Below are 12,999 nucleotides of genomic sequence, written 5' to 3' on the forward strand. Positions count from 1 at the left end.
TGATGGTCGTGAACACCATTTTTTAAACTTGAAGTGTATTTTACATATGGTAAGATGCACAAACTGAGTGTCATTCATTGGGTTTTGACAAAAGCGTACACCACATAACCACCCAATGACCCGGACATTTCCATCACGGCAGAAAGTTCCTCTGCGCTCCTTTCCAGGCAGTGCCTGCTCAGAGGGCACCCGTGGTGGATTCTGCCGCTGTGGGCTGCGTCACCTGTCCCCGAGCCTTCCCTACGCTGCCGCCGCCGCAGGGGCTCTGCCGTAGCCGCCCGTTCCCGAGCCTCGTGTGCTCAGGGCCACCTGCGCTGTGTGCTGAGTCCTAGTCGGTTATAGGACTGTACCGCGACGTGGTCCTCCAGGGGTTAACCCTGTGTTTACCCCTTTGAGAAACCCTCTGACTCTTCCGCCACCACCACCGCCACCTGGGGGAGGGTTCCGATTCCTCCGTATCCTCACCAAAACCTGGGCTGGGTGCTACCGTGGCGCCCTCGTGGCTGCGTGCGGTGGCATCCGCCGTGGCCGGGGCGGTGGGCCGTGTGCGCGTTGCCTGCAGAGACGTCACGCTGGTCTGCTCACTTCTGGTGCTGTCCCCTCCGCCCGGCCCTTTGCCACCTGTCCTTCTTTGCTTTTGTCACTCCGTCTAAAAGAAGGCAGCAAAGGGGAATTTTTATACCCAGTTCATTTTTGTGTGTTTTTAGCTCTGTGTTTTTTGTTTTACTTTAGCGGTTGCTCGAAGGGTTGCGGTGTCTTCTGGCGCCGACCTTAAGCAACGCGTCCCCTCACGTGTCCCGTAAGCAGCTCACGGCCCACCAGCCACTCTGTTTACCGCTTCCCGCTCCTTCTGCTACCGTTGTTACAGCAGTATTTGAGTCCTACGACTGTGATAAACCTCAGAAGATATTTTTAAAATTTCTGCATAAGTACTCACTGATTTTTGCCCATACATTTACCGTGTCTGGAGAGCCTTGTTCCTGGTTTGCTTCTGGCGTCGTGTCCCTTAGCGTTTCTCACGACCGGGGTCAGCTGTCAGCAGGTTCCAGGCTGATAGACTGTGTTTCCCCCCACACTTCAGAAATAGCTTTCCGTCGTCAGGTGGCTTTGTTTGTTCCTGACGAGTCTGCCCGCGTTCCTACTGTTCGGCTGCATACGTCGTGTCTGGTTTCTGTGGCTGCGTGAAGGGTCGTCTTTGCTTTTCACGAGTCCGACGGCAGCATGCTCGGCGGGAAGGTCTTCCTGTGTGTCTCGTTTGCGGTTTAGTTTCGTGAGTGGGGGAGACTTCTAACCATTATCCCCTCCAGTATTTCTTTTCTCCATTCTCTTCCTCCGTGTCTTCTGGGATTTTAAGTGTGTGTGTGTTCTACGATTATATGAGAATGTAATATATATGATAACACCGTACTCTAATGTGTGTATCAGGCTACTTGATACATCGCACAGGTCTCGGGCACGGCTGTAAGTTCTTCCTCCTGTTCTCTGCTTTAGCTTAGTTAACACCTGAACCTCTCTTCATCTGCGTCCCGTCTGCTACAGGACCTGTCCAGCAAAGTGTCATTTCAGTTTAAGAATTGCCATTTCTCTTCTAAATTCTTCATGTCCACCCGTCCTCTTTATATCTTCCTGTGAGTTGTTATGTTTATTTGTAATTGTCGGTCTGAAGTCGTCCTCCGCCGGATCCCGGATCATCTGTGGGGCTGCTCTGGGCCCTTCTTCCATTGAGTTCTGGTCGTGTCCTCGTGTATCCTCGGGCTTCACGTGTACAGGGGCTCTTATTGTGTCCTGGAAGTTGTTGATGACGCATCTAGGAGACTCTGGATTGTGTCCTTCTTTAAAAACCATTAGGTTTCGTTCTAGAAGGTCATTACTGACTGGTCAGTCATTTTAATCCTGTGTAGAGGCTTGGTTTTGGTGCGTGCTCTTCACTTTCGTAGGCATGGCTCTTTCAGGGCCGCAGGGAGTGCCTGAGGTCCTCAAGAACCCTCTCCAGCTTGAGAAGCGACAACGTCCAGCTGTCCGGTTTTGCCTTCTCTGTTTACACACAGTTTAGCAGTCAGCCAAGGATTTGAGAATTTATACATACATTTTTGGGTTCCCTCTTTTGGGGGGTATTCCCGCTCTTTCCAGCCACACCGGCGGCCCCCCACCAGACGCTCAGGCAAGGTGGACTGTGACATAGACTGGCACATTTATTCGAGAACCAGGAAGTACCTCAGCAAAAACCTGGGTGTGTGTGGTTGAGTCTGCTTTTCTTTCAAGGACCATACGCCTCAGCCTTGGTTGATGTCCAGAGTGTGTGCGTGTGTCCACCCCTGGATGCACTGTGGATGACCGGAGCTGACCGAACGCTGGGCTAAAAGGTGCCTGTTACACAGTGAGGGAGAGAACAGGAGTGCGACCCCAGACCTCCGTGTCCCCCCCAGGGCTGCATGGCCGGCTGCCCTTGCTCGGGCACCCCGTGCCCATGTGCTGGGTCGTTTGCTAGGAGGGACGCTCCCCCTTCCACACCCCATGGTTCAGGCTGCGGCCTTCAGGTGGGTGCATTCAGGTGTGGATCCAGGCTTTGCCGCCAGACAGCTGGTCACTTTGGAGTCTGTGTCTTCATTTGAAACGTGAGACGGAATGCTACCCTCCCCCTGCAGAGCTCGCTAACGGCTACGGGATGCGAGAGGCCAAAGCGCCATCGTCCTCAGCGTGCTGAGTGTCGGGGACCGTAGCCCTCCTCTGTTGCTCCGCTGCTCGTGCCCCTCTTGGGCCTTGCCCTGTCCCATGCCCTGTCCTATCGGGGCCCCTTCTGGGGCTCTGTGTCCAGTGCAATGAGGGGGCCCTGGGGGCAGAAGTGCCTTCACAGGGCGCGCCCAGTGTTCCCAACCAGTCGCAGCATCCTAAGGGCCTCCCGGGTTAGTCCAAGTGGGTAATGGCGTATCTGGCTAATGGGCCGTCTGCAGGATGACGTTTTGCTTTTGAGGTCTCAGGAAAACCACCTTGACCTGAGCTTAGCAGCAGGAAAGAGACATGTGATGGCCGCTCTCGCTTTCCATGACCGAAAGCCCAGCTAAGCTTCCACGTCCTCTGTGTGGAGGCTGAGTGTCGGGGCCTGTGGCGCGCTGGGCTGTGACACGAAGCCGGAGAGGCACACCTGGGGGCTCCCGCCTCCCTCTGCCTCCAGCTGGCGCTTCCCCGAGGCTGCACCCCCCTGTCCCCATGTCTGTGAGGCTGGCGCAGTGGCCTCGCGCTGGGGGCAGGGGGCACAGGCAGGAAACACAGAAGGACAGCCTCGCGGCACGTGTGCCGTTCAGAAAGACGACCCTCGGGGCGCCTGGGTGGCACAGCGGTTAAGCGTCTGCCTTCAGCTCAGGGCGTGATCCCGGCGTTATGGGATCGAGCCACATCAGGCTCCTCTGCTATGAGCCTGCTTCTTCCTCTCCCACTCCCCCTGCTTGTGTTCCCTCTCTCGCTGGCTGTCTCTATCTCTGTCAAATAAATAAATAAAATCNAAAAAAAAAAAAAAAAAAGAAAGACGACCCTCGGTCTGCCCTGCAGCCTGGCCTTTCCAGCCTCGCAGCAGTGCCGACGCCGGCCACCTGCAGCTCTCCAGCTGGGGCAACTCGTGGTTTGCAGGAGGACATTTAACTTGAGTGATTCACAGACACTGAAGCACTTAGTGACGTGTGCACTGTCACCTTTAATGCTCATCCCCGACAGGGGGAGGACTGCCTGTGGCTTCAGGGGATAGGAGAGCCAGAACAATGGGGCAGGAAGGGTTCCCAAAGCTGCCGTGTCCTCGCTGGGGCTGCAGGGGTGGCCTCCTCGTCGGTACCGGCAGGGCTGACGGCCATGGGGGTCGCTGGGAGCGCACGGCTTGCGCCAGTGCGGGCCGCATGTGGAGCTGGGTGCACGGATGACGTTTCCAGTTGTTTCATCCCTGTGCCCGGGTGCGTTCCCGTCCCTCACGCTAGCCCCTTCGTCCTGCAGGCACAGGGAACAGTATCGTGGTTGTGACATCGAGCGGACTCCTTTGTCAGGAGCTGAAGATCAGCGAGAACTTTAAGGAGACCAGCGCCTCCTTCCTCAGTTTCCAGCTCCTGCCCGAGGTACGTGTCCCCGCAGCGCCGTCCGCGCCGGCACCCCGGAGCCGTGCGCCGGCACCCCGGAGCCGTGCGCCGCCACCAGCCACACCGTGACTTCCGTTTCAGCAGGAGCAGCTCTGGACGGCGTGTGCCGGACTCGACAGCATCTACGTTTGGAGCCTGAAGGACCTGACCCAGCGCCCTCAGAGGGTTCACCTTCAGGACTGCTCCGAGGTCAGCTGCATGATCAGGGTGAAGAAGCAGGTAAGGCGAGGAGCCACGCCTCCCCCAGGGCCTCCCCTCCCCCCCTCCCCTCCCCTCCCAGCTCCAGCTCTTGCCCTGGCCTCGTCCACTCGAGGCCTGTCCAGGAAGGACTTGGATTTGGGGGTGCACCATTCCACCCAGTATTCCGGGTAAAGCACACCTACAGGGGGTCTTGTTTCCTGAGCTGGGCTGCGTGTGGCCAACGCGCCCCCCCCCCCCCGTTTCTCCCTGGCAGATCTGGGTAGGTGGCACAGGTTTGTCACAGGGGAAATCCAAAGGGAAAATCTACGTGATCGACGCGGAGAAGAAGACGGTGGAAAAGGAGCTGGTGGCCCACATGGACACGGTGAAGACCCTGTGCTCGGCTGAGGACAGATACGTGCTGAGTGGGTCAGGCAGGGGGGAAGGGAAGATCGCCATCTGGAAGGTTGAGTAGATGTGGGTGAACGGGCTGAGCAGGCTATGTTCTGCCCCTGCCGGTGCTCTCGGAGGAGGTTGGCCGGGGAGCCACTCCAGGCCTGGCGGGGGGGGGGGGGGGGGGGGGGCGGCGTGTGTCGGACTTCCCTGACTGAACCGTACCCACAGCGTGTCAGGTTGGGGTGCTTCTCAGGCAGGTGGCTGGATCAACTTGCTAATAGGCTCTGTTGTGAAGTTACCCTGGGTGTTGTCTAGAAAGTTCCAGAACCCATGACTAGGGACCAGCACCAGAGCCTGAGGGAAGTGATGTAGCCAAATCACGTCTGAGCTGCAGACCTCAGGTCTGGTGTGCGTTTCCTCTATTTCATTCATTCAACCGGCATACAGTAAGCGTCGGGTCTGCAGGAGACCTCCAGCCGTAGGCTGGCCCCTTGTTTCCAGCGAAGTTTATGAGAGGAGATGCTTTTTAAATGGCCACTTTGTGGTTGAAGAGATTTGTGCCTGCCCTTGCTGTGCCCTATCAGAGGAGGGGACGGGGCAGGGACAGCGCTGTGCTCAGGGTGTCTGGACGGCAGCTGGGCGAGCTGACGCAAGCTCTGGGTTTCTTTTCCTTTAACTAATGCCAAGTTTTTAAATGAAGAAACCTAAAGAGACTTTGCTACCAAAGATCACCAATGAAGAGTTCCACCTAAAATAGCATTTGTCATCGAGTTTTCTAGTGACGTTGCTGCCACGCACACTCACGTGGCACCTCAACCGTCCGCCTCCTGTACGCAGAAGGACCTTCGTAGATGGTGCTGTATTATTTAACCGGAGATGATCTTGTCAGCTATAAACAAGTTTTTGCAAAAAAGACCTCTTACACATTTTTGCTATAACATTGAGCTGTTCCTCCCTCGGTGTCCAGCAAGCAGGTTTTGACCTAGTTACCAGATGTGGAAGCAGCAGCCCGAGAGCACCGTCCCCGACAGACCCCCCATGAGCTCAGCCGCCGCGCCAGACCTCACTCGCCATGAGAGGTTGCGGGGGGTGTTCGTCAGGCCCCCAGGACAGGCCGACCTTCAGTAGCATCCAGAACCTCCAGACGAAAGGTCTGACCAGGCCCTGGGCTAGGTCGCAGGACCTGAGCATCTTGCAAGGTCCAGATCCCTGACCCACATTCTGGGGTGTTCTGGGAATATGGTGCAGAGAACAGCTGGGCAGCCTCATGCCCCCGCGACTACGCTTACGAAGAGGGTGAGTTCCTGACTTCTAGAAGGAAGACTCGGCCATAGCAAAGAAAAGGACAGAAGGTTGAATCCTACTTTTGTAAACACGTGAAAAATTACGGTCAAATCTTGTCAGAAATACTCCTAAGTTATTTAATGTCAATCCACACGTAACCAGATATTTTCACCTTGTCAATAATAAATTCTTTGTTTCCTAAACGCTGTTGTCCTGTCTCCTTACCTTCCCCACATTCACTGGTGGGAGAGAGCTATAAAATAATACAGGACCATTTCAGATTTGCTCTTGATTGATTCTAAGCACGCATCAAGTTATTTTAAAGCAGAATTTTCATTCCTTTTATTCTTGGTGATAATTTCCAAGATCTTACTTGACAGTGATGGAGTGGCCGGTGGTGGTTGTTAAAATGGAAAGGGCACTTTGTGCCTTCGGTGTTTCCTCTGCGCTTTGAGGAGGTTCCGTGAAGAAGGATGTGTCACGGGAAGCCCCAGAAGAGCTGGGATTCACTACACAGACGATGCCTTCCTCGCCTTGGTTTCAGAAACCTGAATTAAGTTGGTACCAAAACGAAACAGTGTTTATCTTGAACAAGAAGCCAGTCTACTTTGACACGATTTCAGCTCTGCGCTGTGTTTCAAACACGAGAAGAAAGCTTTTGCTTGGGCTGCCGGCACGAGGCTGTAACGCCGATCAAAAGCTTACCCTGTCCCGGTACTGCCGACGTCGTACAGGTGATCGCTTGGTACCGTCTTTACGATCTGCTCTCTGAAGATGCGAACGCATCAGCCACTCTCAAATGACAACCTCGGAACCATCTGAATTAAAAGTGAGCGCATGACTTCTGTCCATTTCTAGAAGATTCCTTAGGAAGATGAAGGGGCACTTTCTCTGCGTGGCTGGGGAGGGCTGGGATGGAAAGCCAGGTGGAGTTGCCCGGCTGTGTCTGCTGCCTGGAAGGGTCTGTACTGCTTGCCGCACTGCCATGGAATCCCCTGGGTAAGGGGCTCAGACCCTCGGGAACTGGTGTCTCACCTGTGCGGCTACCGCTCAGCTACGGCGTGACCTTGAGCGTGCACCGGACTCCAAAGCTCTGGGTTTCTGTGACTTGGAACAGAGAGGTGGCCCAGGGCTCTAGGTGAGGCAGAGGACCAGGGACCCTAGTCCAGGCCTAGTCCACGGAGTCCTGGGCTGGTGTGGTGACGAAGAGGGGCACTCCACTGCTGGGCCCAGAAGAGCCCAGATACTACTCCTGCCAGGCTGCCTGGCTGGGCACTTGTGAAAATACTCAGAGCTTGTAAACACGCGACAGCTGCTGCAGTGTCCCAGAAAGGCCAGTCCGTGTCCTGACCCCAGTGCCTGTGGGGGTGGCCCCAGAGATCTCAAGATGAGGTCATCCTGGATTAGGGCGTGCCCTAAACGCAGCGACAGGCGTCCTTGGAAGAAGCCACAGACTGACACACGTCGTCTACAAGAGATGCACTTTAAATACACCAACGTGGGGAGGGGGGAGGGGGAGCCGTGAAAGCTGAACAAGCACGCCAGGCAGACGGCACAGTCGCGGTATCGCTATTCGCGTCAGACAACAGACTCCAACTCCAGGGTGCATAATGCTAAAAAGGCAATTCGGTGCCCTGTGATACTGTTATTAATCCGTAAGACATAATAATCCTACAGGTACATGCACTTAATAGAGATTCAGGACCATGAAGCGAACAGGGTGGAACTACAGGGGTGAACACGCCCACACTAGGAGTCAGGAGACTCGCACACCCCTCTCGGTGGGAGAGCCAGTAAACAAAAATTCAGCAATGACACAGAAGGTTCAACTCCACCTGCCAGTGCGAACTGACATTACAGAGCGCTGCACCTCACAACAGCTGAGCGCCCCTTCTTTTCAAGTGCACATCGTGTTCATCAAGCTAGGGCATACGCTGGGCCATAAAGTAAGTGTGAAAAGATTGAAATCTTACAGAATATGTTCTCAGGCCACACCAAACTTAAATTAGAAATCAATAGCAACAATTCCCTCAAAATCCCCAAATTAAAGTTATGCTGGAAATTAAACATTACTTCCAAATAACCTATGGGTCAAATAAATAGATCACACAGGAAATTTAAAAAAAATACAGAATTCGTAGGATGCAGTTAAAGCAGTGCTTGGAAGAAAAGTTCTCGCTTTAAACGCCTCTATTAGAAGAAAGGTTTAAAATTAAACTTCCATCATAAGACTATAGAAAAACATAAAAGCATATTTAATCCAAAATATGTAAAGGAGGGAAAATAAAGACCAAAATCAATGAAATGGAAAGCAATCAACAGAGCACCAAAAGTTGGTTCTGTAAACTAATCGGTAAACTCTCATAAAACCAATCAAGAGAAAAGGAGCAGACACAAATCACAGGTCTCAGGAGCAAGAGAGAGGCTGAAATCTTCCAGACATCAAAACAGCAGGCGAACGGTGTTACGGCAATCGATCTGATGAAATGTACAAATTCCTTGAGAAACAATTATAGGAAAGCAATGCAAGAACCGAAAATCTTTACTACATCTATTAAGGAAACTGACTTTAGTCAAAAACCTTCCCACACAGGAAATCCCAGGCCCTGTGGACTTCATTACCGAATTCTAACAAACTCTTAAGGAGGGAATCCTAGAAGCCCACAGAACTCTTTCAGAAGGATAGGGAGCACTTCCTGACCCATTTAGAAGACCAGCATGATGCCGTACTAAAATCTGACAAAAGATCTTACAGGAAAATAAAAGTACACATTGGTTCCCCTCATGAACACAGATGCAAAATTCCTGAACACAATATTAGCCAGTTGAATCCAGGAACATTCCGAAAGGGCAATACCTCATGACCGAGTGGGGCCTGCCCCAGGAATGCAAGGTTAATTTAACATTCAACAATCAGTCTGTAAATTCCACATATTAACAGAATAAAGGAGAAAAGCCACAGTGGTTAACTCAACAGATGTAGGAAGAAACTGACAGAATAAAATAATCGTTCACAATAAATATCGCAGCAAACCGCGAAGGGAATTTCCTCAGGCCGACTCGGAGAACCTGCGGGAACCCACAGCCAATGTCCCACCTGACGGCCGACATCCCACCTGACGGCTGACGTCCCACCTGACAGCCGATGTCCCACCTGACGGCAGCTCTCTGGCTGCTCCCCTCTAAGACGGAACAGGGCAAGGACGCTCACTTTTATCCCCCATCCCACACCACACCGCAGGTCCTGGCCTTGGCACGAAGGCAAAAATAAATGATTAAAAGATTGGACTAGGAGGACAAACTGTCTTTACTCACAGCCACCATTATTGGTCACATAAATCCTAAAGGGTCTTTTAAGGGTCTTTAAAGCAAATTCAGCAAGATTGTGGGATACAAGGTCAATATAGAATAATCATTGCATTTCTCTATTTTAACAGCAGACAATTGGATAATGTAAAAATACGACTTACAATAGCATTAAAAACACATCAAATAGGAATAAATTTAATGAAAAAGATGTGCTAGACCTGTATACTGAGAACTCAAAAACACTGCTAAGAGAAATTTTACAAGGCCTAAATAAATGAAAAAGTGCTCTGTGTTTATGGATGAGAAGATTAAATACTGTAAAGATGTTAGTTCTCTCCATGTCAACCCAGCAGATTCAATATAATTCCAATCCAAATCCCAACACAATCTAAAACTATGTATGTTGACAATTTGACACGCACAGGTGTGCACGCACATGTAGAAATGCAAAGTTGAACAGTCAGGATAACCTTGGAAAAGATCAGAGCTAGAGAACTCACGCTATGTGATTTAAAGCTCCCCCCAGAGCTACAGTGATTAAGACGTAAGACTGGGGGCATAAACATCAATGGAACAGAATGTAGGATCCAGAGACATAAGCGTACAGTCAGTTGATCGTTGACAAAAACTGCAAGACCATCCAGTAAGGAAATCATTTCAACAAATACCCAGTTGCCGCGACAGCTGGATAAATGCATGGAAATAGGAAGAAGCTCAACCCTAATCTCACTTCAAAAAATTTAATTCGAGGTGGTTCATCTAGATGTGAAGCTCTAACTTCTAGAAACTAAAAGAATGTCTTTTCAACCTTGGTACAGATAAAGATGTCTTAGAGCAAGCACAAGAAAAGCTAGACAGGAAAACTGATAAATTGTACATCATTAAATACATCATTAAGAAATAAAAAATTGGAAGGAAATATTTATAATGCTGGATCTGACAAGGACTGACAGCCATGACATATAAAGAGCTTCTTCAAATCAATGCAAACAGCCCAAGTAAAAACTGGGCAAAGGATACTTTACCAATGAAGATATGTAGATGCCAACTTGAAAAGATGCTTAAAATCATTAGTCATTAAGGAAAGACATGAAGCCACAATGAAATCCTACCTGATAGTCATGAGAATAGCTTCTATTGAAGAGTCACAATAATGAACACAGATGAGGATGTGAACAAATGTATGACGGCGGTCATCCACTGCTGCGTAAAGTTGGCATAGCCACTTCGGGAGAGCTGCTGGCCAGTTTCTTTTTCCTTTTCTTTTTTCCTTTTTTAAGATTCTATTTATTTGAGAGTGAGCGAGCGAGTGCACAGCCAGGGGGAGAGGCAGGGGGAGAGGGAGAAGCAGACTTCCCGCTGAGCAGGGAGCTGGACGTGGGGCTCGATCCCAGGACCCTGAGATCATGACCTGAGCCGAAGGCAGACGCTTCACTGACTGAGCCACCCAGGTGCCCCTGTTTGCCAGTTTCTTAACGACAGACCTACCATACAACTCCACAATTCCACACCTCATTTTTTGTTTTTAAGTTTATTTGAGAGAGAGAGAGAGAAAATCCCAAGCAGACTCCCTGTGAACAGGGATTCCAACATGGGGCTCGATCTCACAACGCTGAGATCATGACCTGAGCCAAAATCGAGAGTTGGACGCTTAACCGACCAAACCATCCAGGTGTCCCCCTCACCTTGTTTTCTACCTGAGAGGAATGAAAACCTGTGTCTGCAAAGGGCCTCTTACGTGTGTGTTCACAGCATCTTTCTTTGTGATGGCGCTACACCGGAAACACCCATCACCCAGAGAACGGATGTGGACCGGCCCACTCCGCACACAGCTGTGTGCACCACTCTCAGAAGCGGTGTGCTGAGTGGAAGCAGCCAGGCAGAAAGGCTACAGCCTCTGTTTCCACTCATATTTAGTCCAAAACAGACAAAACTAATCCACAGTGACCGAATTCATAGAGGTGGTTGCCCGATACCTAATCAATGTGAATGTAGGATGCTCAAACTGGAAGGCTTCAAAAGAGAACTTTCTGGAGTGAAAAGGATGTTCTGTGCAGAATGTGTGTCCGTTAGTCGGGTGTGCGTGTGTCAGAACTCGCACACTGTGCCTGTCGCCGTAGTCAGTTCACCTCAATTAAAAACCAGAACAAGAAAATCACTATGGATCCTACAGCTGTTGAAAAAGATGTAAGGGAATATTTTGAATTTGATGCTAATAAATTTGACAGCTGGGCTGGAATGGTAACATGTGTACCAACAAAGCTCATTCCAGAAGAAATAGCCTGAAGAGCCTCATTTCTAATCAAGAGATTTAACCCATAGTTTAAAACCTTCACATGAAGACAATTTCATAAAGAATTCACCAGCGGGAGCACCTGGGTGGCTCCGTCGGTTGAGTGTCTCACTCTTGGTTTTGGGTCGGGTCATGATCTCAGGGTCGTCGAGCCCTCGCGCGGGGCTCTGTGCTGAGTGTGGAGCCTGCTTGGGATTCTCGCTCTCTCTCTGCTCTGAGCCCCCCCTCACATGTTTTCTCTCTAAAACAAATACACAAATCTTTATAAAGATTCACTGACGAACTCGTCCAAACACACAAGGAAAACGTGTAAATTCTAATTTTTTTCATAAAAATAAGGAGTGAACATTCTCTATCTCATTTTATGATACCAATATTACCTTGCTACCAAAACCAGACAAGACATTACAAAGGGAGAAAACAACCCAGAAGAATTTCCCTTCATAAACATTAAAATCTTTAGCAACATTTTAGAAATTCAAATCCAGCAATAAGTAAAAAGACTACCTATGACCAAAGGGAATTCATCCCAGGAATGCAAGACGGGCCCGATGTTCGAGCCCGGGATGTAACTCACCGCTTGAAGAAACTCAGAAAGGGAAACACACGTTCATCTCAACAGATTCACAAGGAGCCCGGACGGAATCCCGCGTCCGCTCAGGACGGAAGCTCCCGGCCAGCCGCGCACAGCGAGAGCTCCAGCTGTTTCGAGAGCAGCCGCGACAGCCCCGCCGTGAACACCGTACTTCTCGGCCTTTCCCTCTGAGCTCAGAACAAGGCACACATCTCTCTCCCAGACTAAATATTTAGCAGGACTTGTATCCGTAAGAACCTAGGAATAAGAAAAACCCACTAAGAAACAGGACAAAAAGTCCAGTTGGACAGTTCACTAAAGAAGATGGACAAACGGCAGGCACGGGAGAGACGCTGGGCCTCCGAGAGCGCCCGGAGCCCCCGGGGTAGTCCTGCCCGAGCGCCGCGCGGCCGGCGTGGCCAACACGGGACAAGCCGGCCCGGCCGGGACGCTGGAGAGCAGGCGCAGCCCCCGGAGCCCTCGCTTGTCGCTGGGGCTGCAGTCGTGGGGCCCCCAGGAAAGGCTGGTAGCTTTTTGTAACATGAACAATGCACGTCACACGCAACTCAGCGGTCCCTCCCCGGTGGCGACGTATGAGAACGGACCGTGTACAGCTACGCAGGCTCATGCTCAGCGTTCGCGGCCATTTCAGTGAAAGAACCAGAAGGTGGAAGGACCCGAACGTCAGTCGGCGGTCCTGGGGCTAAACACAGGGTACTGATCACCCTCGACGACAACGGCGCAAATTCATGATACCTGAGCGCACACGGGCCTCAAAACGTTGACGCCCCAGGAGAAACGAATCACACTGTGCGGGTCTACGTGACACCGAGCAGATCCGTGAT

The 12,999-nt window shown here is 51.2% G+C and overlaps 1 protein-coding gene across 7 annotated transcripts in view; it reads left to right on the plus strand.

The window, feature by feature from the left end:
- Positions 1 to 6,181, plus strand: part of DENND3 (DENN domain containing 3) — a 52,371-nt gene extending 46,190 nt beyond the window's left edge. For 4 of the 7 annotated variants that reach the window (XM_034668673.1, XM_034668671.1, XM_034668674.1 and 1 more), the window contains 3 exons: positions 3,979 to 4,097; positions 4,200 to 4,337; positions 4,573 to 6,181. In XM_034668673.1, the coding sequence (XP_034524564.1) occupies positions 3,979 to 4,097; positions 4,200 to 4,337; positions 4,573 to 4,773 (458 nt within the window). In that variant the 3' untranslated portion in view covers positions 4,774 to 6,181. Of the gene's footprint in view, positions 1 to 3,978; positions 4,098 to 4,199; positions 4,338 to 4,572 lie in introns of those variants that run through there. The other 3 variants (XM_034668672.1, XR_004627940.1, XR_004627941.1) reach the window with 3 other exon arrangements.
- Positions 6,182 to 12,999: the final 6,818 nt, after the last annotated feature.

This window comes from Ailuropoda melanoleuca, chromosome 9 (assembly GCF_002007445.2).
Source record: "Ailuropoda melanoleuca isolate Jingjing chromosome 9, ASM200744v2, whole genome shotgun sequence".
NCBI classification, from domain to species: domain Eukaryota; kingdom Metazoa; phylum Chordata; class Mammalia; order Carnivora; family Ursidae; genus Ailuropoda; species Ailuropoda melanoleuca.